The sequence below is a fragment of the Nycticebus coucang genome, chromosome 4 (assembly GCF_027406575.1).
Source record: "Nycticebus coucang isolate mNycCou1 chromosome 4, mNycCou1.pri, whole genome shotgun sequence".
Lineage (NCBI taxonomy): Eukaryota > Metazoa > Chordata > Mammalia > Primates > Lorisidae > Nycticebus > Nycticebus coucang.
In genome coordinates, this window is record NC_069783.1 from 72817975 (window position 1) to 72841869 (window position 23895).

The window sequence follows — 23895 nt, forward strand, 5'->3', positions numbered from 1 at the left end:
TACCTGTCAGTTTTCATAGCCATGTACTAGGCAGCATACAGTGTAGAAAGGACATCTTATATCCAGATTATGGAAGGTTGAATGTGGAATTCTCACTTTCCTTGTTTTGGGGTTTGTTTCTTTCGATAGGTCTGTCCAACATATCCCCTCATTCTTGAAATGCTTTTATTGGAGAAATGTGGTTCTATGAGTCTATCCTATAGGGTTAGTTTCCTATAGCCTGAATTTTGCTGATAGCTTCCCCATGGTAATATTTAACTTGTTTAAGGTGTCCTCTGTATGTCCTATAAATTGGTAGATCTAAGGGCCTGATTGGAATCAAGTTGTTGGTTTTGTGTTTGTTTTTCTAAAACTACTGCATAGGCGATAGTTTTGTATCTCTATTAGGAGGAATGTAGTATTTCACCTTGGCCCGTAGGAGCCTATTTGAGTGGTTTGAGTCCTTTTGATATGACCCTAGAGTCTTAATCACTTCCCTGATTTCTCATGACAAGATACTCTGGCTCACGATGTACATTTATTGAATGTTGGAAAACAGACTCTACATAAGGTTATTTGTTGCTATAATGGGTTCGTTGTTTTTAGGCCATTTCAGTAGAAAGAGCTATGTTGAATCTGGATTTTTTTTTTTTTTTTGTAGAGACAGAGTCTTAATGTTATCACCCTCGGTACAATGCCATGGCGTCACACAGCTCACAGCACCCTCCAACTCCTGGCTTTAGGCGATTCTCTTGCCTCAGCCTCCCGAGTAGCTGGGACTACAGGTGCCCACCACAACACCTGGCTATTTTTTTGTTGCAGTTTGGCTGGGGCCTGGTTTGAACCCACCACCCTCGGTATATGGGGCCAGCGCCCCACCCACTGAGCCACAGGTGCCGCCCAAATCTGGATTTTTTTTTCTTGTTATTTACTTAATGATTAAATATATCATGTGTTTATATTAATGATCTCAGTTTAAATTTAAGGCTATAGGCTAGGTGCCCATTGCTCAGTGGTTAGGGCACCAGCCACATACACCAGGGCTGGCTGGTATGAACCCAGCCTGGGCTGCTAAACGACGACAATGACAACTGCAACAAAAAAATAGCCAGTCATTGTGGTGGGCACCTGTAGTCCCAGCTACTTGGGAGGCTGAGGCAAGAGAATTGCTTGCACCCAAGAGTTTGAGCTTGCTGTGAGCTGTGACGCCGTGGCACTCTACCGAGGGTGATATAGTAAGACTCTGTCTCTAAAAATAAATTTAAGGTTATAAAATTTTTATTTCATAGTTTTGGATTTTTTTTTTTTTTTAAAGCAGTTCATATAGTGGAGACTTTAAAATCAGACAGGGTACAGTGGCTTATGCCTTTAATCTCAGAAATTTGGAAGGCCGAGGCAAGAGAATTGCTTGAGACCAGGAGTTCGAGAGCACCCTAAGCAACATAGCAAGACCGTTATCTCTATGAAAAAATTAAAACAACAGAATAAGCCACCCAGGCAAGGGTGGCTCACTGTGTAATCCTAGCACTCTGGGAGGCTGAGGCCAGCAGATTGCTTGAGTTCGGGCGTTTTGAGACCCGCCTGAGCCAGAGTGAGACCCCCGTCTCTAAAAAATAGACTGGTGTCAAAAAAAAAAAAAAAATAGACTGGTGTCGGGATGGGCATCTGTAGTCCCAGCTGCTTGGGAGGCTGAGGCAAGAGAATTGCTTGAGCCCAAGAGTCTGAGTTTGCTGCAAACTGTGACACTCTGGCACTCTACTGAGGGCAACAAAGTGAGACTCTATCTCCAAAAAACAAAAAAAAAAAGTCGGAAATGGTGGGATGTGCCTATAGTCCCAGATCTCAACTCAGAGGTAAGATTTGGTTGAGCCCAGGCGTTGGAGGTTGTAGTGAGCTATGATGACACCACTGCACTCTAGCTTCTAGCATGGGCAACCTAGCTAGCTAGACCCTGTCTCAAAAAAAACCCCCAGAAACCAAAATTCTGTGCTCTTCTACAGAAGAGAAGTAAATACTCTGAATTATAGTCTATGAAGAGGTAATAGCTTGGTGGCTGAGCATATGGATTTTGTAGCCAGACTAAGGTTCAATTCTGGCCTTGCCACTTAATGCTAAGTCTTTGGTAAGTTGCTCTGCTCCTCTGTGACTCAGTCTCCCTCCCACCCTCCCTTCCTTTCTCTCCGCTTTCTTGCAAGTCTCACTCTGTTGTCCTGATTTTAGTGCCATGGTATCATAGTTCAAAGCAACCTCGAACTCTTGGGTTCAAGCAATCCTCTTGTTTGAGCCTCCTGAGTAGTTGGGACTACTGGTGCTTGCCACAGCTGTTTTTTTAAGAGATGAGGTCTCACTCTTGCTCAGACTGGTCTGGAAATCCTTAGCTCAGGCACTCCACTTGGCTTCCCAGTGTGCTGGGATTACAGGCATGAGCCACAGCACCGGACCCAGTTCTCTTATCAGCAAAATAGAGATGATGATAAAAGTATACTTGGCCACAGGAATGTTGTGAAAATAAACTGAATTGACATATGGAAAACACATAATGCTTGTTATAAGTACTACAGAAAGAGTGGACAGTTATTATCTACCTCAGATGTATGCACTGATTGTTTTTAATAGCAAGCACTAGAATTTTAATAATAAAGGGTAAGATTATGTTAGCCTTTATTATTAAATATGTTAATCGGTCATATAATTAAGCATATGTTTGCCCATATATACACATACAGATATGTGGAAAGCTGAGTGGCTTAGAGATCTCACAGATTTGGGAGCCATCTTTTGTCTGATCAGAGCAGCCAAACTAATCGTATTGTCACTGTAACAGGGACCGCAATTTTTAATGGCTTCTCTGAATGAGTAAAAAGTAAGATGTGTGGAGGACAGTTATCTGTGATAATCACCCTTAATTTTCTATGCTATGTGGAAACATTTATATTCAGAATAGCCTCTCGGAAAAGTATTTGGTTAAGACCCAATCAGTGAATTCAAACCTGATTTTAAAAGGTCCCTTCTGATTCCGTGAGAATGAAACAAACTAAAAACTGCGTGTGTTGTCCATGCCTGCTTGTGTGTATGTTGTGGTTCTCAGGTTGGGACAGGCAGCATTTGGGGCAGTGACTTTTGTAAAGGAATCTTGACACTATCATTTGCTCCAAGGGAGTCAAATGTACAAGTTTGATCTGGGGCAGTCGTCGTCTTCTTTTTTTTAATTTGTGGTTTTTGGTAATAATTTTATAATATTTCCAGACAGCTCTCTTAAACAACTTTTAGTTACAGAAGAGTACATTTTGAAACAGGAATCAAGAGACAGTGATAAAGTTAAGATTTGTCTTCTCTCCCCCAACCTTCCCTCCCCCCACATTGCTTTAAAAAATAACAGCCAACTGTAAACCGATCCAAGGGAGGAATTCCTCTCAAGACCAGGAATACTTGTGTTTTTCCTTAGCAACTGGTTTATTTTTATCTTAGGGACCTTGTAAATCGTGGAACAGATTGCCTTTCTATCTCTATATTGGCTGCTAGTAAACTTAGAGCCAGATTTGTGTACCACCATCAGGAGGAAGGTAATTTCTCATCTTTGGCCCACGGGGAGCCTATTTAGATTCACTCCTGAGGTTGTTTTTTTTTTTTTTTTTTTTTAAATGACCCTAACAAGCCGTTAATAGCTTTTTGGTTTTCATATGACAGATGTTCCAGGCTCATCTCTTTTGGTTTTTCATATGACAGATGTTCCAGGTTCATCTCTCACAAACATACACAAGACCCCATTGGTATCTTCCCCACTCCCCCTTTACTTTGATTTTATTACCTATTCTTTTTATCCTATAGATGTCTTTTAAAAATCCTTCCTGGAACAAAGAGAGGAATGAATGATAGATAAATCCCCTGGCTAGGATCTAGTTTGTCCAGGCTGTCTCTTTTCTAGACCTCTCTCTTTCTGCCCCTGCTCTTCAGGACCACTCTATTTTCAGGAGTTGGCCAAAGGCAGAGAGGGGAAATAGACTGAAATCAAGGAGACATTAGTGCTTTTAGCTTTTCTGGTAAGGTTTAGAGAAAGGAGGGGGAGGTTGAAAGCAAATCCTAAAATATTCTAATTTAGGATTCATGCCTCCTGGGTCCCCAGTTTCTAATTGTCATAGATAATTGGAGTCAGTTGTTAAACTTGTATCTGAGAGTGGTGCATGGCCCTGAGCCTCAGGTGCTCTATCTGGGAAAGGGATTCTTTGCAGCCTAGGAGCTCATTAAAATGCTTGTTCTAGAAATGAAGAACCAACGCTGTCCTCTGAGCTCTGGGCAAACCCGTCTCATTTCTGTGTGATAGAAATAACACTAAAGAAGCACAGCTTAGAGAAGGGGATGTCAAACTTAAACAGGCATCAGAATTTCCTGAGAGCTTATGGAAGCACAGATGGCTGGGCCTCACCCGAGAGTCTGACCCAGCAGGTCTGCAGTGGAACCCCAAGAATCTGTGTTCTGTTCCTGCCAAATCCCAGATGGTACTGGTCTTGCTGACCCTGGCACTACCCTTGGAGAACCACTGGCTAAGATTTTCAGTTAACCTTTTAGAATAAGGTTTTAACCTATCCTTGTAGACTTAGTTTATATTCTAGAAGTTAGTTTATATACTTATTAGAAGTAGCTGGGCATGGTGGTACACACCTGTAGTCCCAGCTACTTGGGAGGCTGAGGTGAGATGCTCACTTGAGCCCGAGAGTTTGAGTCCAGCCTGGGCAATATAGCAAGATTCTGTCTCAAATAAATATAAATATATGCTTGTCTGTGTGTGTGTGTGTGTATACACACACACTGTTAGAGCCTCTTCATGAGAAAGTAAGATATTTAAAAAGAAAGAACTGGTGGGCGGTGCCTGTGGCTCAAGGGAGTATGATGCTAGTCCCATATGCCAGAGATGGTGGGTTCAGACCCAGCCCCGGCCAAAAACTGCAAAAAAAAAAAAGAAAGAAAGAATAAAGAAAGAGCTGACATAAGTGTTGTTTGGTTATCTTTAAACACAGTTCTATTGTTTTGTTGTTGTTTTATATCTAGTTGGTCAGACTGTGTTTGGTGCTTTTATTTGCTTTCTTACATGAAGTTCACTGTAGGACATGTTTCTCGCAAGGGCAGGATGGGGGAGAAGGACCTGATTGGAAAGCCAGTGTCCATGTCCTCAGCTCACCCTCCTGTGAGGAACATGAGAGTCCTCTGTCTCAGTGAGAGTAGTATGGTCTCTCTGGACTGTTCTTCCTGACAGGGATCTCCAGGACACACCAAGGGCCCAGGCCCTGCACTCGTGGGTGGCTTCCTGATAAATGTTTGCTGAAATGAAAGTTGTCCAGGGACTAAACAAAAGCAGCACTACCTGATTTTTTCCTCTTCACCCAGACCGTGCTATATAAACTCCACAGAGTCCTGGCTCCACTTTTCTATAAGGGACTAATAGAGCCTTAGAGTTTTAATGTTGTAATTATCAGAAACACTGGTCATCTCTTTGCTAAGATCTTGAGTGAAATAGAGAACATAGAATTCGAAGGAACTGTAGTAGATAAGCATTTTAAGAAAATCTTGGTTTTCTTTTTCACTTGATCTTACCCAAAAGGCCAAGAAGCGATTCTCTTTTTCAATTATAGAAATGAAACAAAAGATTTTTTTTTAAGTCTAAGTGTAAATAAAGCTCTAAAGTTTATCTTTCAGTCTTTTCTAAGCATTTACACAGATACATTTGTATATGTACAGAAATTTTGAACCAGATGGGATCAACCAAAGTACAACCACTGTTTGTTGCTTGCTGTCCCCCCCCAACTTAATTTCTTCCCATCCATGTCAGTACATATAAGCCTGCCTATTTTGGGGTACAGGGGTAGATAGAGTCTCATTCTGTTGCCTAGGCTAGAGTATAGAGTGCCATGGTGTCAGCCTAGCTCACAGCAACCTGAAACTCTTGAGCTTAAGTGATCTCTTGCCTCAGCCTACCAAGTAGCCAGTGCTACAGATATGTGCCACCACTCCTGGATAGTTTTCCCTTTCCTTTCCTTTCCTTTTTTTTTTTTTTTCCTCCATTTTTAGTAGAATCAGGTTCTCACTCTTACTCAGACTAGTCTCAAACTTCCCAGCTCACAGGATGCTGATGCTGCAGCCTCCCAGAGTACTAGGATTACACTGGGGCCAGCCGCCTTAATTGATGGTGCCAGTAGTTTCCCATTGTATAGAAGTTGATTTTACTATAAAATTTATTATAGCTTATAGCCAGTCCTACTCTGGACGTTTAAGTTGTTTATAATTTTTCTGTTGATGCAACAGTGAATATCTTGTTCCTAAATCTGGAAACAGTTATTTTTATTTATTTACTTTTGCTTTTTGAGACAGAGTCTTACTTTCTTGCCCGTGGTAGAGTGCCATGGCATCACAGCTCACAGCTACCTCAAACTCTTGGGCCCAAGCAATCCTCTTGCCTCAGCCTCCCAAGTAGTTGGGACTATAGTCATCCATCCACCACCACGCCTGGCTATTTTTAGAGGCAGGGTCTCACTCTTGCACAGGCTAGTTTTAAACTCAAGTGATCCACCTGCCTCTGCCTCCCAGAGTGTTGGTATTACAGGCCTGAGCCACTGCACCCAGCCTTGTACGGTTAATTGTGAAGTAGGGATTTCTAGAAGTTGAGTAGGATAAAACTGGATTCATTATGGAAAAAAAGGATGGTTTCATTTAGACAATCTGTTAAAATAGCACACCATGTTAATTGGTCAAAGAAGAAAACATTCAATCATGTATTTGATAAAAATAATCAATTTTTGATTAAAAATCCTTACAGCAGGATACCCTTCATTCTTTCCCAAAGCCAGCTTTATGATCTGTAATGAATTGTTGGAAACATTTTCAGTAAAGTCGAGAAGCAAAGAAGTCTGTTTTTACCTTAGAAGTGCTTGGCCAGTAGAAGGAGAGATCAGAGTAGATGTATAAAGAGCAAAAAGGAGAAGGTGGCAAATGGCCATTATTTGCAGATGATGTGATATTGTACCTAAAATAAAGTGATTGAATAAAGATAGCTTTTTCATTATGAAAAATAATTAATACTTATTAGGTTCTTCCCTCATGCCAAGAACTTTGAAGCACTTCAAATAATGTACTTTATGTGGGTTATCATTTGATTTTTACCTAGCCTAAGAGGTAGGAGCTTTTTTAAAAAAATAAAAAAGAGATAGTCTTACTCTGTCATCCAGTCTAGGGTACAATTCACTGCAACCTGGAATTCCTAGGCTCAGTTGATCCTCCTGCCTCAGCCAACCGAGTAGCTAAGGTTGCAGGTACCACAACAACTGGCTAATTTTAAAACTTTTGGTAGAGATGAATTTGAAGTCTTGCCATGTTATGAAAGCTGGTCTCAAACTCTTGGCTTCAAGCAATCCTCCCATCTTGGCTTCCCAGAGTGCTGGAATTACAGATGTGAGCCACTGCACCTGGCCCCATTTTTATCTCCATTTTGCTAATGAGAAAACTGAGGCTAAGAAAAGATCAGTGATTTGACTATAGTTATTAAGCAAAAAAGTGCCTGGGCTGGCACTCAAACCCAGTCTGTCTGACCTCTGAAGCTATAATTTAACCATTATTACCGCCATATACTTGTGTGGCCTTCGGCAAATCACTTCAACTCTGGGGCCATAGTGTCTTCCTCACCTGTGAACATATAGTGGTCAATTAGCTCATCTCAGAGACCTGAGGTGCTGATGTCCTGAGTGTATGTGCACACATTTTGGGCCAGGGTGGGGAGTATGTGCAGGAACCAGGTATGTTTACTGGAACCTTGGAGCAAGCATTTGTGCTTGGTGGAATCCCTTCTCCCCAGCCTTAGTTTTATGTCCTCATCATGGTCAGACATCAGCTGGGGGTTATTCAAAGAGAAGATTAAGGATTTCCCCCATTTATTTATTTTCTCTTATCTACTATGTTTATATATATATATATATATATATATATATATACACACACACACACACATATATATATATATATATTTTTTTTTTTTTTGTAGAGACAGAGTCTCACTTTACCGTCCTTGATAGAGTGTCATGGCATCACAGCTCACAGCAACCTCCAGCTCCTGGGCTTAAGTGATTCTCTTGCCTCAGCCTCCCCAGTAGCTGGGACTACAGGCGCCCTCCACAATGCCCTGCTATTTTTTGTTACAGTTTGGTGGGGGCTGGGTTTGAACCCGCCACCCTCGGCATATGGGATCGGCACCCTACTCACTGAGCCACAGGCGCCGCCCTCTACTATGTTTATAAATAGCTAATTCTCAGAGTGCCTCAACTAAGGGGGTCTATGTTTAGCCTTGGCTTTTGGTTCCCTTCCTGGAAGCTTAGAGGTAATAATCCAGGACGTTCTGCTTGAGTGCTTCTTTGCCCTGGAACAGAGATGGAACAGAGAAGAGTTCCAGGGCCTGGGAACTTAGAAGTGGCCATTGTGTCTGCAGAACCCATAAGCCCAGAATAAACACTTACACCAGTGGTTCTCGACCTTCCTAATGCTGTGGTCCTTTAATGCAGTTCCTGTGGGTCTCAACCCACAGGTTGAGAATCTCTGATTTAAACCTTCTTCTTTCTTCCCTGTTGCCCCCACAGTAACTAGAAACCCAAACTGAAGCCCACTGAGCCTGCCTTCTTACCAAAGTTGTTCTCTTATGGGGTTTTCCTGTGCTAATGGTGGCTTCTGTCTTCCTCTGCAGGTATGGAGAGAAGGGAAAAGCCATTCGGATTGAGAAGGTCATATACACCGGGAAGGAGGGGAAGAGCTCCCGCGGCTGCCCCATTGCAAAGTGGGTGAGTGTCCAGTCTCACCCTCTTCACCTCCTTGCTTTGTGTAGATGAGCTGACTGCAGGACTGGGCTGGGGGTGGGGCAGGGACGTAGGCAGTGACGTTTTTACTGTCCAGGTGTACATTGGAGCTGGTGTCAGGTGCTTGGTTAGGGTCATTTTCTCCTAGCCTCAGTGTTTGTCCTTATTTTGTTTAAATGCCAGTCCCTGGATCCTGGGCTGGCCTCAGGACTATAGTAGTCATCACAGCCAGCTCATACTGTCCCCCTGGTTCAGGGCACAGGAGTAGGTAAAGGGGAAGTAGAGATGCTATCATTACCCCACTGGGCCCCACTACAGACTGTTTGAGTCCCCTTCCTCATCTATGTTTGTTTGTTTGTTTGTTTGTTTTGACACAGAGTTTTACTATGTTGCCCTCGGTAGAGTGCCATTGCATCACAGCTCACAGCAACCTCAAACTCCTGGGCTTAAGTGATTCTTTTGCCTCAGCCTCCCAAGTAGCTGGGACTACAGGTGCCCGCCACAATGCCCAGCTATTTTTTTTGTTTTTGTTGTCACTGTTTGGCAGGGCCAGGCTGGTTTCGAACCTGCCAGCCTGGGTGTATGTGGCTGGCGCAATAGCAGCTAAGTTATAGGCACTGAGCACTCTTCCATGTTTCTTGGAGCTGCCAGTGCTCTTGTCTCCTGCCTGGAGGCCAGGACTGCAGTTGGAGGCCAGCATGCTAAGACGGAACGCAAGGGAAGAGGCTGGGCTTCTGGGCATGCCTGTAGACCAGCCTTGCTCCTGTCTGGCTTCTAAGCCCCTGTTTCCTACTAGGCAGCCTAAGCAGAGATAGCCTCAATGACTCAGACCCCAAGTCACCAAAACAAAGTCCCTCTGACTTCGCTCTTCCAGGCCACAGAAAGATCTTTAAATAGCAGAGTACATGCATCTGCAGAATAGTGCTCAGGAGTGACAGCGAGGTCTGTCATCACCTGTGAGCTTAGCACTGTGCCAGTGCTTTGTAGGGGAAGGGCACGGTGGGGGCGGAGGGCTGTTTCTGTGTTCAAGGTGCCTTAGACATATGTCAAACAAAGTTGTGGAGACAGAAATAATTTAGGTTACTATTGCGAGGCGGACTGTAGTTCTGAGTGGGAGGATATCCAAGAAGAGGGGTATGCACAGGGCCAGTCCTAGGGGCCATATTAAACGGGCTGGGGAGAGGTAGATGCATTCCTGGTGAGGAGGATCACCTGGGCAAAGGGTAGGGTGGAACACACGTCGCTGACTTTGCATGAGGAAGACTGGTAACATGACCTTTGTCAGCACATGTCCATCTGCACACCTGCTCATTTTTATCTTGTGCTTTTCCATCTTTGTGTTTAATGAAAGTAAAAGGTGTCTGAACTTAAGCTCTGGTATATCTATTGTTAGCAATTTTTCGTGAGCATTACTGAATTATACATAAGAAAATAATCTGGGCGTGTGCTTAGTGCAGTCACAGATGTGAAGAAGCAGGTTGCCCCACCCTCGTGAGAGACGTTCACTGCAACAGGAGATCTGATGCAGCTGGTTGTGGTGGGGTGTTAGCTCTCCCCGAGAATCTATCAGAACCATGACATCAGCTACAGTGCCAGCTGTCCCCTTCTGCTAATTCATGTAGTTGAAGAATTTCAATGTCCTGGGCATGAAAACAAAGATCCTTAGGGCATGGCTCAGCGCCTGTAGCTCACTGGCTAGGGCGCCATCTACATGCACCGAAGTTGGCTGGTTCGAATCCAGCTCCAGCCTGTCAAACGACAATGACAACTACAACCAAAAAATGGCCAGGCCTTGTGGCAGGCGCCTGTAGTCCCAGCTACTTGGGAGGCCGAGGCAAGAGAATTGCTTAAGCACAAGAGTTTGAGGTTACTGTGAGCTGTGACGCCATCGCACTCTACCGAGGGCGACATAATATGACTCTGTCTCAAAAAAAAAAAAAAAATCCTTAGGGCACAGGTAGAGGGCAGAGTTAGGGACTTTTCCAGCTTCATAAAAGTTGGCTCCTTAAAGAAAGAACATCTGGCTGAGTGGATAGCATTAAAGAAAAGATAATGTGCTTTGAAACCTAGATACAGACAGTAAAACGTTAGCCCCCAGCCACGGCTTGTGTGGCTCTGCTGTGGGCTGGGAAGAGCACGTTTGTCTGGCACCAGCCAGCCAGAGGTGGTGGAGGATAGCAGAACAATGATGGAGGAACCGGGTCCTTTCAGCAGTCTTCTGGGGCCTGTGGAGAGACACCCAGACAGAGCACATGAAGCATGGCAAACAAGGTCACATCAAAGGAAGACATAGCTCATGGCTATGACTGAGCCCTGGTGGATGAGCATAGATTGGACATAGTGACAATGTTGGCAGAGGTGGGAGATTCCCATGTCTGATGAATGCAGAGAAAAGGAGAGGAAAGTGATCACTTTTTATGACAATAGCAAATGGTTTGTAGATCACAGAAGTATTACAGTGGCATGAAAATGGCTGTGCTGAGGACTTTCTGTTTTTCTTTTCTGGTCATCTCCTTTGGAGTGGTGGACTTATGTTGTTTTTAGCTACACAGCTGCCAAATACCCTGTGTCTTTCTATGTAAAGAGTTCCATCTTCACTGGAAGCTAAATGATGGGTATTCCTTGCCCCACTGGGAAAGTGGCCCAGAAATGCTGAGGACAGGTATTTCTGGTGACAGTGTGGCATCAAGCCCAGAGTAGTTCTCTGTGGCCACGAGAGAGTGGACACCATCTCTGGGTTTCCTTATCTACCTGGCCATGTGTCTGAAGCCTGAGTTTGGTTTTCCAGCCAGTATTCATGTCTCTGCAGCCTGTCCCTCATCCCTTAGCCAGTACCTTCAGCTATAAGTAGAATAGGCTTGCTCTGACCGGCCAGTGTTTGGGGGACAAAGTTAAGGTGCGTCATGGGTGCCCAGCACATGTGCATGTTAAAAGAATGATCTAAAAAGCAGTAGGCTGTCCCAGAGAGCCCCATGGTCATCTGATTTTTAAGGTACAAATTACCTTAAGATTGAAAATGTGGGAATGAGGGGCCCTGATAGCATTGCAGAGGTGTAGAAGGAATAAAGGAAGCCTGCCAGAAGCAGACTCTGAGGACAGCAACGTGGGCACTGGTACAACCACCACAGCGGTTGAAAGGCCCAGGGGGACCTGGTGGAACAGACTTACTCAGAAAAACAGCGAAGGTTGGGACTAAGCACCATGATGAGAATTATGGGAGGATGGATTTTGGTTTCTGTTTGGTTTCGTGCTTCTTGTGGTTCACTGATCAGGAATTTCTGCCTAGAAACTGGGTGAAGTGTTTGATTCTGTGATGGAACAATGAATCGTCTCTGTGGCTATGCTCAGGTATGGATGTGTTCATGCCTTTGTTGGCCTTTGACTTTTACACTTTTGTGCATTTCATCCTGCTGGGTTCCTTCTTAGGAATGTTTGAATGTTGCTGTTTTCTTATAGTTTTTTGAGTGTACCATAGGCTGGTGAAGACTATCTACTTGTGCCTGATGACATTTGAGTGTTTGCCATTCGGGAAACCAAAATGGCATAGCCTCAGTCACAGTTGTGACTGGTTGGGTGTGCTCTGAACACTTCTCCTGTGAGTGCAGTTGGTCAGTGAGCTGGCTTGGGCAGGGAACAGATTTTGACTGTAGTCCCTTTAAAACTCTAGTCATGGGGACTGCTAACTTCTCAGTGTCCACAAGTATGTGTCGATGCCATGATATGCCCAGCTTCATCTGCAGGAAGCCTAGCAATTGCACAGGGAGTTTTGGGTTTTTTTGTTTGTTTGTGACAGTCTCACTGTGTCACCCTCAGTAGAGTGCTGTAACGTCACAGCTCACAGCAACCTTGAACTCTTGTCCTTAAGCAATTCTCTTGCCTTAGCCTCCCAAGTAGCTGGGCCTATAGGCACCCGCCACAATGACCGGCTACTTTTTTGTTGTAGTTGTCACTGTTGTTCTAGCAGGCCCGGGCTGGGTTTGAACCTGCCAGCCCAAGTGTGTGTGGCCAGTGCCCTAACCACTGAACTATAGACACCTAGCCTACACAGGGAGTTTTTAACACATGTCTGTTTTAATTCTGTGTTCATGTGTTACTGATTCCCAAAATACGGTTTTTAAAAAAAATCAGGATGTGGTTGATGCTTCATTGGGGAAGCACCATTATCACTGTGCCTCAAAGCAGGAACTCTTGGTCAGAGATGTGTTTTGTTCAGCATGCAAAGTATTTTTTTTTGTGTGTGTGTGTGTGTGGTTTTTGGCCGGGGCTGGATTTGAACCCACCACCTCTGGCATATGGGACCCACGCCCTACTCCTTGAGCCACAGGCGCCGCCCATGCAAAGTATTTTTTAGAATTTTTTTGTTGGTTTTATTCTGGTTTTTTGAGACAGAGTCCTATGCTGTTCCTGGGCTAGAGTGTCATGGTGCTATTTAGTTCACAGCAACCCTAAACTCCTGGGCTCAAGCAGTCCTCCTGCCTCTGTCTCCTGGGTAGCTGGGACTATAGATGTGTGCCATAATGCTTAGCTAAGTTTTCTATTTTTTTAGTATCAGTAGGATCGCTCTCTGCGTTCAAGCTGGTCTCCAACTCTTGACCTCCCAGAATGCTAGGATTATAGGCAGGAGCCACCATACCCAGCCTACTTTTAAAAAGTTTGAAAGGAATCCTGGCCCATGCTACAACATGTGTAGGACATTACACTAAATGAAACAAGCCAATCACAAAGGGACAAATATGGTATGATCCCACTTACTGAGAACAGTGAAATTCACAAAGACAGAAAGTAGATTGGTGGTTGCCAGGGACTGGCAGGAGGGGAGAATAGAGAGTTATTGTTTAATGAACAGAGTTTCAGTTTTGCAAGATGAAAAAGTTGTAGAAATGGGTGGTGAGGGTTGCATAACAGTATAAATGTACCTAATGCTACTAAACTATGCTCAAAATGGTTGAAATGGTAAATTATATGTTATATATATTTTACCACAATTCATAAAAGAAATGTTGTGCTCACCCTTTTGAAAGGGGAGATTTCATGTAAAAATTTGGATTACCTTTTTTTTTTATTTTTGCAAAATTGGAAGAATTTAGGCTCAGGAACCTTGAATTCCCACCAGGCAATGGTCAATGGGGGAAGGCCTGGCTTCCCCCTTTTGATGGGCAAAGGCTTTCACGTTGCTGTGGTCCACATCATGTCCTAGGCTTGTATCTGGTCCCTTTCTGTGTTTGTATTGCCTACCTGGCTACCCCTCTGGACATCTACCTGCGTGGACCTGCTCATGACTATGTCTGCAGCCCAGGCATCTCCAGGTTCTCCTGGAGAAGCCACTCGGATGCCCAGCATGCTCCCAGCTAACTTGCCAGTAAGCAACCCCCACCCAGTCTCTAGCTATAAAATGTGGATGTCACTTAAGATGTTTCCCTGTCCTCAGCCCCTGTTGTCAGCTGGTCCTAAAGTCAGTTTTTTCTCCTAAATGTCTCAGGAGTCCCTTCTGTTCAATGGCACCCCAGCTGATGTCCCTGTCTAGTCTTTCTCCTGACTCTCTGCCACCCCTTTCTAAAGTGTGATACTCTTTGCAGCAGCCCTCAGTTCATGGTCCTTTATGGTGTCCCTTCCTCAAGGCCTTGCCCCTCAGTCTGACCTTATCTCCCCATCCCTGCCCCTGCCTGCATATCTTATCTGGTCCCAGAATTGGGATTCTTCTCTGGGAAGTTAAGCTACCCCTTTGCCCTGATACATCATCCTATGTGTGAGCCAGGACAGTGTTTTGGGAGTTGAATGAGGACCTGGTTCCAGGGAATGGCCAGATCTGAGAAACGAAGCAGTTCATGTCTGGGCCTCTGCTTTTTCTTACTTGACAGCTTTATTGAGATGTAAATCACATGCCATACATTTCACCCATTTCATGTGTACAGTTCAGTGGCTTTGGCATGTTACACTATTTGTTTTAATGTGGCAAAATATGTAAACATAAAAAGGAAGCATTTTAACTATTTTAAGTGCATAGGTCAGTGGTATTACGTGCATTCACATTGTTGTGCAACTGTCACCACAGATTATTCCCAACTTTTTTCGTAATCTCAAACTCCGTGCCCATTAACAAGTCCCCATTCTCTGATCCTCCAGCCCCCTGATAAGCTCTAACTTACTTTATCAGTGTGACTATTCTAGGTACCTCTATGGGTGGGGCAGACAAAATTTGCTCTTCTATGTCTGACTTATTTCGTATAGCATGTTTTTAAGATTTATTCATGTTGTAATATGTCAGAATTTCATTCTGTTTTAAAGCTGAATGATACTCCACTATGTGGATATACCCTGTTTTTTAATCCATTCACCGTTTGGCTATTGTGGATAATGTTGTTGTGCACTTGATGTACAAGGATCTGGGTCCTTGCTCTCAGTACGCCAGGGTATTCCTAGGTGTGGAATTGCTGGGTCATACAACAATTCTTTCTGAGGAACCACTAAACTGCTTTCCACAGGCAACCCCCTGGCTTTTTAACTAAAAACACACAGGTATTCAGCATCTTATCTGCAAATGCTTTAAGACAACATAAATTCTTTGGCTGTGGCCAGGCACAGTGGCTCATGGCTGTAATCCTAGCACTCTGGGAGGTCAAGGAGAAAGGATTATTTGAAGTCCGGAGGTGGAGACCAGCCTGATCAAGACATCATCTCTACTAAAAATAGAAAAATTGGCTCGGTATCCATAGCTTAGTGATTAGGGTGCCAGCCACATATACCAGAGCCGATGGGTTCAAACCTGGCCTGGGCCTGCTAAATAAACAAGCAGTAACAACAACAAAATAGCTGAGAATTATTTCGTGTGCCTGTAGTCCCATCTACTATGGAGGCTGAGGCAAGAGAATTGCTTGAGCCCAATAGTTTGAGATTGCTGTGAGCTATGACTACAGGCACTCTGCAGAGGGCGACAAAGTGAGACTGTCTTAAAAAAAAAAAAAAAATAGAAAAATAAGCTGACATTGTGGTGTGAGCCTCAGGAGGCTGAGACAGGAGGATCACACTTGAGCCCAGGAGTTTGAGGTTGCTGTCAGCTAAGCTGAGGCCACACTATGCTACTTCAGCCTGGGTGACACTGCAAGACTTTGTCTCAAAAAGATAGACAAAAAAAACCAAACTCTGATTACATTTTGATTTACAATATTTATTATCAGTGTATTTTTCCTGCTAAGCCTGTTTAGGTCATCAATAATGTATACTTTATAGTTTATTTCATTGTTTAAAAATTAACTTTTATGCCAGGTGAGTGGCTAATGCCTATAATCCTAGCACTGTGGGAGGCCGAGGCAGGTAGATTGCCTGAGCTCAGGAGTTCAAGACCAACCTGAGCATGAACGAGACCCTGTCTCTAAAAATAGCTTGGTGTTGTGGTGGGTGCCCCTAGTCCCAACTATATGGGAGACTGAGGCAATGGAATCACTTGAGCCCGAGATTTAGATGTTGCTGTGAGTTATGATGCCACGGTACTCTACCAAGGGGGACAAAGTGAGACTCTGTCTCAAAAAATATATTTATAACTTTTCTTTCTTCCTTTTTTTTTTTTTTGAAGTTTTTGGCCAGGGCTGGGTTTGAACCTGCCACCTCTAGCATATGGGACCGGCGCCCTACTCCTTTGAGCCATAGGCGCCGCCCTATAACTTTTGTTTTTCATTTCCTAGTTAGATATGTTCTCTTAGTCTGTGTGGTTACTGTTGCCACACTGTAACACCCCCAGGACATAGCCTTAAAGACCTGCACCCCCAGGTTCGTGTGGCAGAAAATGGGTGGTGGCACCCACATAAAGGAGCATGGGTGGCCCCTTTGACTCATGGAGCCACCCCTTGTCTCTGCAGGTGATCCGCAGGCACACGCTGGAGGAGAAGCTGCTCTGCCTGGTGCGGCACCGGGCAGGCCACCACTGCCAGAACGCTGTGATCGTCATCCTCATCCTGGCCTGGGAGGGCATCCCCCGTAGCCTTGGAGATACCCTGTACCAGGAGCTCACTGACACCCTCCGGAAGTATGGGAACCCCACTACCCGGAGATGCGGCCTCAACGATGAGTATGTGGCAGGGCACAGAGTGTGGGAGGGCCCCAGTGAGGGGTTAAAGGGACCCCAGTCAGCCCTAGGGAAAGCTCTGTGGGGTGTGAAGATGCTCACACAGAGGTCTTGATCTGGGTTCTCGGCCCTGGCTCGAAAGAGACCATTAACGTGGCTCAGCTTCACTGTTAAAGCCCAGATCACTATCCCGATGATAATGATGTCAACAAGTGTGGGGCAGTACATATATGTGCCTCTCAAATATAAGGTATTGATGATGATATTTATAAAACCTGCCCTTATTGGGTTTTCCTATTAATTAATTTTTTTTTTTTTTTTTTGAGACAGTCTCAAGCTATTGCCCTGGGTAGAGTGCAGTGGCGTCATAGCTCATAGCAACCTCTACCTCTGGCTCAAGTGATCCTCTTGCCTCAGTTTTTCTATTTTTAGTAGAGATGGGTCTCGCTTCTTGCTCAGTCTGGTCTCAAACTCTGAGCTCAAGCAATCCACCTGCCTTGGCCTCCCAGAGGGCTAGGATTACAGATGTGAGCCTCCGTGCCTGGCCTAAGGGTTTTCCTATTTTTTTTTTTTTTTTTTTAAACTAAGGTGCACGTTTATTTATTTACAATAAGATTTATCCTTTAGGCCGGACATGGTGTCTCACACCTGTAATCCCAGCACTTTGGGAGGCCAAGGTGGGCAGATTGCCTGAGCTCATGAGTTCGAGACCAGCCTGAACTAGAGTAAGATCTTGTCTCTAAACATAGCTGGGCATTGTGGTATATGCCTATAGTCCCAGCTACTCTGGAAGCTGAGGCAAGAGTCACTTGAGCCCAAGAGTTTGAGCTGTGAGCTATGATGCAATGGTACTCTACTGAGGGTGACAGAGTGAGACTGTATCTCAACAAAAAAAAATTTTTTTTTTATCCTTTAGGTGTATACTATAGAGAGTTTTGGTATATGTTTACAGTCATGTAGCTACCACGTCACAATTAAGATACAGAATAGTTGTATCATCCCTCAAAATTTCCTTGTGTGTTCCTGTCTCTGGTTTGCTTTGCATGGTTGTCCCACAAATGGGATCGTGCAGTGTGTAACCTTTTTTCCCCCAAATGTAACTTTTTTTTTTGGAGACAGAGCCTCAAGCTGTCACTCTGGGTAGACTGCTGTAGCATCACAGCTCACAGCAACCTCCAACTCCTGGGCTTAAACGATTCTCTTGCTTCAGCCTCCCAAGTAGCTGGGACTACAGGTGTCTGCCACAACGCCCGGCTATTTTTTGGTTGTAATTGTCATTGTTTGGCAGGCCTAGGCTGGATTCAAACCCACTGGCTCTGGTGTATGTGGCTGACACCTTAGCCGCTTGAGCCACAGGCACCAAGCCCAAACATAACATTTTTGAGGTTCATCTCTGATGACCACTGTGTCAGTAGCTCATTCCTATTATCACTAAGTAGTATTCCACTGTGTGGATGTATGGCAGTGTGTTTATCCATTCCCCAGTGAGGGGCACTTGGGTTGTTTCTAGATTTTATTAAGCACTGAATTTTCCTATCAGTGTTTGTTGAAAGGCCTGTCAGCATCTAGGCTATAGGAAATGGGCATGTTCAAACTCTGGGTTTCACATAATTTCCCTGTTTGTATGGTCTCTGTTGGAGCTAGTGAAGATATTAGAGTTAAGAAAAAGTATAAACCTTAATAGGTTTTCACCTATAAACCTTAATAGGTTCTTCCCCTTTATCTCAGACAACCCATGTGCTTCTCCCAACAGCAGACTCTGGGTTAAACCTCCAGGCTCCTGGTGAGGGCAGAGGAGGCTGCTTGGAGCTGACTTTCTACACAAGGAAATTTGAGCAAGGGGTCAGGGGCAGGGACGGATGAGTTCCAGTTACAGGGTATCTGGTGGATGCCAGGCCTTACGGTCCTACCCCTTGAAGGAGGAGGAAGAGTCCAGAACATAAGAGTGTTGAATTTGTAGGCCTGACCTGTGTGATGTATGTTGCAGCCGGACCTGCGCTTGCCAAGGCAAAGACCCCAACACCTGCGGTGCCTCCTTCTCCTTTGGTTGCTCATGGAGTATGTACTTCAATGGCTGTAAATACGCTCGGAGCAAGACACCTCGCAAGTTCCGCCTCGCAGGGGACAATCCCAAAGAGGTGAGTGGAGCTGCAGGGAATGCAGGGACCATCCCTCCCACCCTTTCCTGCCTGGTGTCTCAGTAGTCCACTGGGAGGCAGGACTGGCTCACCATGACTCAGACACATGGGAAGGGGAACTTGCTTTACTTTATTTTTTAAACTGACCTTATCTTGCTGTGAAACAAGAGGGGTGCAGCATGTGGACAGGCATGAAGTATGAAGAATTAAGCTTACCAGTTATAGAGTCGAAGGTTCTTCTAGTCTTAATCTGTTTAAGGCAAATGTTCTAAATATTCAAATTCCTCATCAGAATTTGACCCTCTCAGAGGGCTATTCCTTTCTTTTATTCTTCCCAGGATATCTTTCTGGGGGTAAAGGGTGCTATAGGAAGAGGAGCCTCCTATCTGGGCCACCCTTTGGGTCTTTCCAAGGCATCTCTCATCCTGCCTCGCTGCTGGCAGATGTCTCTGGGCAGTGGTCTCCATGCTGTGGGCCTGGCCTGGTCTTTGGGCTCGGGCTGGCATCCACACAGTACAACCACTAAGCAGGAGGTCTTCTCACTCAGGCTCCTCTCCTGGACCTCACCCACAGAGCCTCCCTACTTCTCCATGACAACAGGACGAGGCCCTGCTCAGGCAGCCAGGAAGGTCAGCTTAGGCCCCCTGCTCCCTGCCGTTTCTGCCTGTTGCTCATGTCATAAAGGCTCTCCTTAGAGGTGGTCTTCACTCAGAGCTGAGTATAAAGAAGATGCAAGCCTGTTTGGGCTCTCCTTCATTCCATGTCCTTCCTGCCTGAGCATCTGGGAAGTTGGGGTACCCAGACCCTTTTCTAGGGTCCAGGCAAACATCTTGATTCCAGTCTCAACCTTCCATATCTCTATCTCCTAGTCCCAGAAGGGCTTCCGCCTCACCCCTTGGGGAGGGACATTTCCTTGGGAACATCTTCTGCACACCAAAGCCCATATTACCTTCTGTGCTCTGACATCTAAGCTTTGATCTTCATAAGTAAAAGAAAAACATTAAAATTTAGGTCTCCTTCTTTAGACTGTGTGGCTTTAAGACTATGTGGGAGTTAATTCTAATTTGATACTAGACTTTTATTTACAATTGGGACCTACTATCCACCGCCCCAAAGCAGCAAATGCAGTTGCTTTGGTGAATAGAGGAACCCCAGGGTCACCAGGACCTAAACAGTGATTCTCAACCTCTAATGCCGTGGCCCTTTAATACAGTTCCTGTGGGTCACGACCCACAGGTTGAGAACCACTGACCTAAGAACTACCAGGAATGAAGAGGCCTTGGTTTAATGTCTCACAAATACGTTCCCTGTTCTGACAGCCACCACTTCCGGTGAGCTTAGCTAGGACCTGTGCCAAGCACCTCCTGGTCTCAGATAATTTCACCACTCTCAGTGATCTGTCTGCCCTCACTGTACAGATAAGTGAGTGGCTTGCTGAAGGCCATGTGGCTAAAGTGAACGCAAGATTTAAATCCAGGCCTGTGTTTCTCTGTAGCTCAGGAGCCTCATACTGGCTTGAGGTCCTCTATGCTGGTGGCAGCATCTAGAAAACAGCCAGGGAGGTGGCTCAGCCCTGCTGGCCCTGGCTGGATTGGTTGGAAGTGGCTGGCAGCTGAGCCATTGGTCTCCATCTTCCATTTCTAATTCTGTGTGCTTGGTTTTGTCTGTCCTGCCTGCCTTTCTCCCTCATGAATTGTGTCCCTGTGCTCAGGCCTGGGCTAGGGCCTAAAAGGAGGAGTTGGGCAGCCAAGGTGACTATACCTTCATGCAGTGACTTTTCCTGAGAAAAGGGTTCCCAAATGGACATGTACCCATACCCCCGCCCCAAAAAGAATGCCGTAAATACACCCATTGACACTTTACTTCTCACCTTTCCGGTGACACCGTTGTGGTGGTCCTGGGATGGCAGTTCATTGCCAGGGTACAGAGTAATGCCGGGCAGGGCACTTTGCGTGTGTGTGACTGCTCTTCTCTCTGCAGGAAGAAGTACTCCGGAAGAGTTTCCAGGACCTGGCTACCGAAGTTGCACCCCTGTATAAGCGGCTGGCCCCTCAAGCCTATCAGAACCAGGTAGTGGGCCCCAGGCCTTTCTCTGCCCAGGCTCTGTGCAGTGGGGACACTAGACGGTGGGGACACTAGACGGTGGGTTCTTGTGTGCTTTTATGGGAAGAACCCAGCCTAGGCATGTAAAGCAATGATGTAGTTCTTTGATTAGGCCCCCCGTGTTTGCATCTAGCTGACTGCATCCCTCAGTATCTCACCTCTGTCCCTGGTCTTGACTCCCCTTCCCCTTGTAATCCTCTACCTCCTTAGGTCTGATTTTCCATGGGTAAGGCCCAAGTTTCTATCCCCTGACAACCCCTGCATCCCCAAGATGAGCCCAGGGGACTTGAGACAACCCAGGTGGAAGCAACTTCCACAGGGGCCTGAAACTAACATTTTTGGAACTGGGGGCTCTTAGCCAGAAAACCTCCCTCCTGCCATCCAAGTACAAGGCAGCCATGATCCTTAACCTCCCTCCCTCTAAGACCCACCTCCCCACCCCAACAGAATCAGGACTACTCACCTCAGGTCACAGGAACAGCTCTCCTTTACCATCCCCATAGGTGACCAATGAGGAAATAGCAATCGACTGCCGTCTGGGGCTGAAGGAAGGGCGCCCCTTTGCAGGGGTCACAGCCTGCATGGACTTCTGTGCCCACGCCCACAAGGACCAGCATAACCTCTACAACGGGTGCACTGTGGTAAGGAGGCCTGGGTCCGGCTACAGCCCACCTGCAGGGCGATCAAGGAAGGGGGAGCTGCCTATGGTGTGTGCAGAAAGACAGGCTGAGAGCAGGGAGGGGAATAGAGACGGGACACCCAGCACTCTGGGAGGTGCCCTGCAAAGTGAATGGACAAGGCCAGCATGTGTCTTAGGTAGATGCTACAGATGCAGTCCACTGGACACTTGGAGTTCCCAGTTATCTAAAGCATGGTTCCAAGTCTCTGTGGACACTTGGATTTAAATCCAAACAAATCTTTAATTCATTTATTGAACAAATGTTTACTGAGTACCAGTTTTGACCAGGTATTGCTCTTGATTGCTGAGGGCTAAAATGCACAAAGTCCCTGCCCAAGTATGTGATGCAGTGTCCAGTGGCAATGAAGGCCATGAAGAAGAAATGAAGTAGAGTAAGGGATTGAACTGATAGGAGACGCTTTTTTTTTTTTTTTTTTTTTTTTCTTCTTGAGACAGAGTCATTCTTACTTTGTCACCCAGGCTAGAATGCTATGGTGTCAGCCTAGCTCATAGCTCAAACTCGTGGGTTCAAGTGATCCTCCTACCTCAACCTCCTGAGTAGCTGGGACTACAGACACCCACCACAATGCCTGGCTAAATTTTCTATTTTTAGTAGGGGCTCTCACTCTTCTTCCTTGGGTTGGTTTTGAACCACTGGGATTACAGGCAAGAGCCTCTGCACCTGGCCAGGAGATGCTATTTTAGAGGAGAGGCCTCTCTGAGGAAGGGGGCATTTGAGCAGAGAAATGAATAAAGTGAGAGTGTGTGGGGAGGGGGTGCCCCAGGCAGAGGCCTGGAACAGGAGCAGTCTGGGTGTGTTCGGGAAGCCAATGAGGCAGGTGGGGAAGAGGGAGAATGAGATCATAGAGTCTGGCAGAGACCACAAGGGAGCTTCCAAGGCCAGGGGAGCTCTGGGTTTTGCTGAGTGTGGTGGGAAGCCTCTGGAGAGCATTTTAGCCAGGCAATGGTGAATCACAGTACAGAGTTAAAAGTGCACTCTTAGGCTGGGTGTGGTGGCTCACACCTGTAATCCTAGCACTCTGGTAGGCCAAGGTGGGTGGATTGCCTGAGCTTAGGAGTTGGAGACCAGCCTGAGCCAGAGCAAGACCTCATCTCTAAAAAAAAATAGCTGGGTGTTATAGCAGGCACCTGTAGTCCTGCTGAGGGGACTGAGGAAAGAGGATCACTTGAGCCCAAAGGTTGGACCCAGGGCAACATCTTGAGACTCTGTCTCAAAAAAAAAAAAAAAACGGTAAAAGTGTACTCTTAGACAGTTGCAGGGGGAGGATGAAGCATGTGATGGTGATCATGGGTGCGGGGCAGAGGGGAGAGAATAGGAGGAAAGAGAAGTTAGGAGGAGGTGGGCAGGCATCCAGGCCAGAGGTGACAGGACTCAGGCAGGACTTGGGTGTGTAATGGAACAGATGTCAGATGATGTTGAAAGGACCTCTGAGAGGAGTTGCTGATGGGCTCCATAGGCGATGGGAGAGAGAAGACTAGAGGACCTTGCCAAGGTTTTTTGCTTGAACAAGTGGGCAAGTGTTGGGAGCATTTCCTGAGATGTGTAACAGGGGAAGGCCAGGTTTGGGGAGGAAAATCAAGAATTCTGTTTTGATATGCCTGCTAGAGGTATAGGCATGGGTGTGGAGTAGGCAGGGGTGAGGGAGGCTGTGGAGAGCAGAGTTCACAGGTAAATCACGAGGCTGGGTGTGATCACCAGGATTGTGTATGTGTATGTTGCAGAGAGGAGGTCAGGGCTTAGCGGGGTGTCCTGGAAGGTACAGTGCTCTGGCCTGCTTGTTAGTTGGGTTCTGAGCAGACAGGCCTGGCTGTGGCTGAACAAGAGGCGAGGACAGTAGCACATCTGAAAAGGTTTTAGCTCCTGATCCTGGGGATTGCTGGCCCCTCCCTAGGATTTCCTTTCTCCACCTGTCTTCCATCTCCATGCCCAAGTCAGACAAGCAGCAGGCAGTGCCTGCCCTCCAGTGCAAGGGTTTCTAGCTGAAATATACAGGAAAGGCAGGACCGCTAGGGCTAGAGACACACAGGGAAGGAGGGGGCGGTGGGAGATTTGGATTCTAGAGTTTCTAGAGTAAAAAGAAAAAAAAA

General features: G+C 45.8%; 1 protein-coding gene across 6 annotated transcripts in view; it reads left to right on the plus strand.

Annotated features, from left to right (window-relative positions):
- TET3 (tet methylcytosine dioxygenase 3) overlaps window positions 1–23895 on the plus strand; it is a 125365-nt gene that overhangs the window by 88825 nt on the left and 12645 nt on the right. For 5 of the 6 annotated variants that reach the window (XM_053587013.1, XM_053587014.1, XM_053587016.1 and 2 more), the window contains 5 exons: window positions 8699–8792; window positions 16661–16869; window positions 18854–19004; window positions 20985–21074; window positions 21611–21748. In XM_053587013.1, coding sequence (XP_053442988.1) covers window positions 8699–8792; window positions 16661–16869; window positions 18854–19004; window positions 20985–21074; window positions 21611–21748 — 682 coding nt within the window. The remainder of the gene's footprint in view (window positions 1–8698; window positions 8793–16660; window positions 16870–18853; window positions 19005–20984; window positions 21075–21610; window positions 21749–23895) is intronic. The other variant, XM_053587015.1, reaches the window with a different exon arrangement.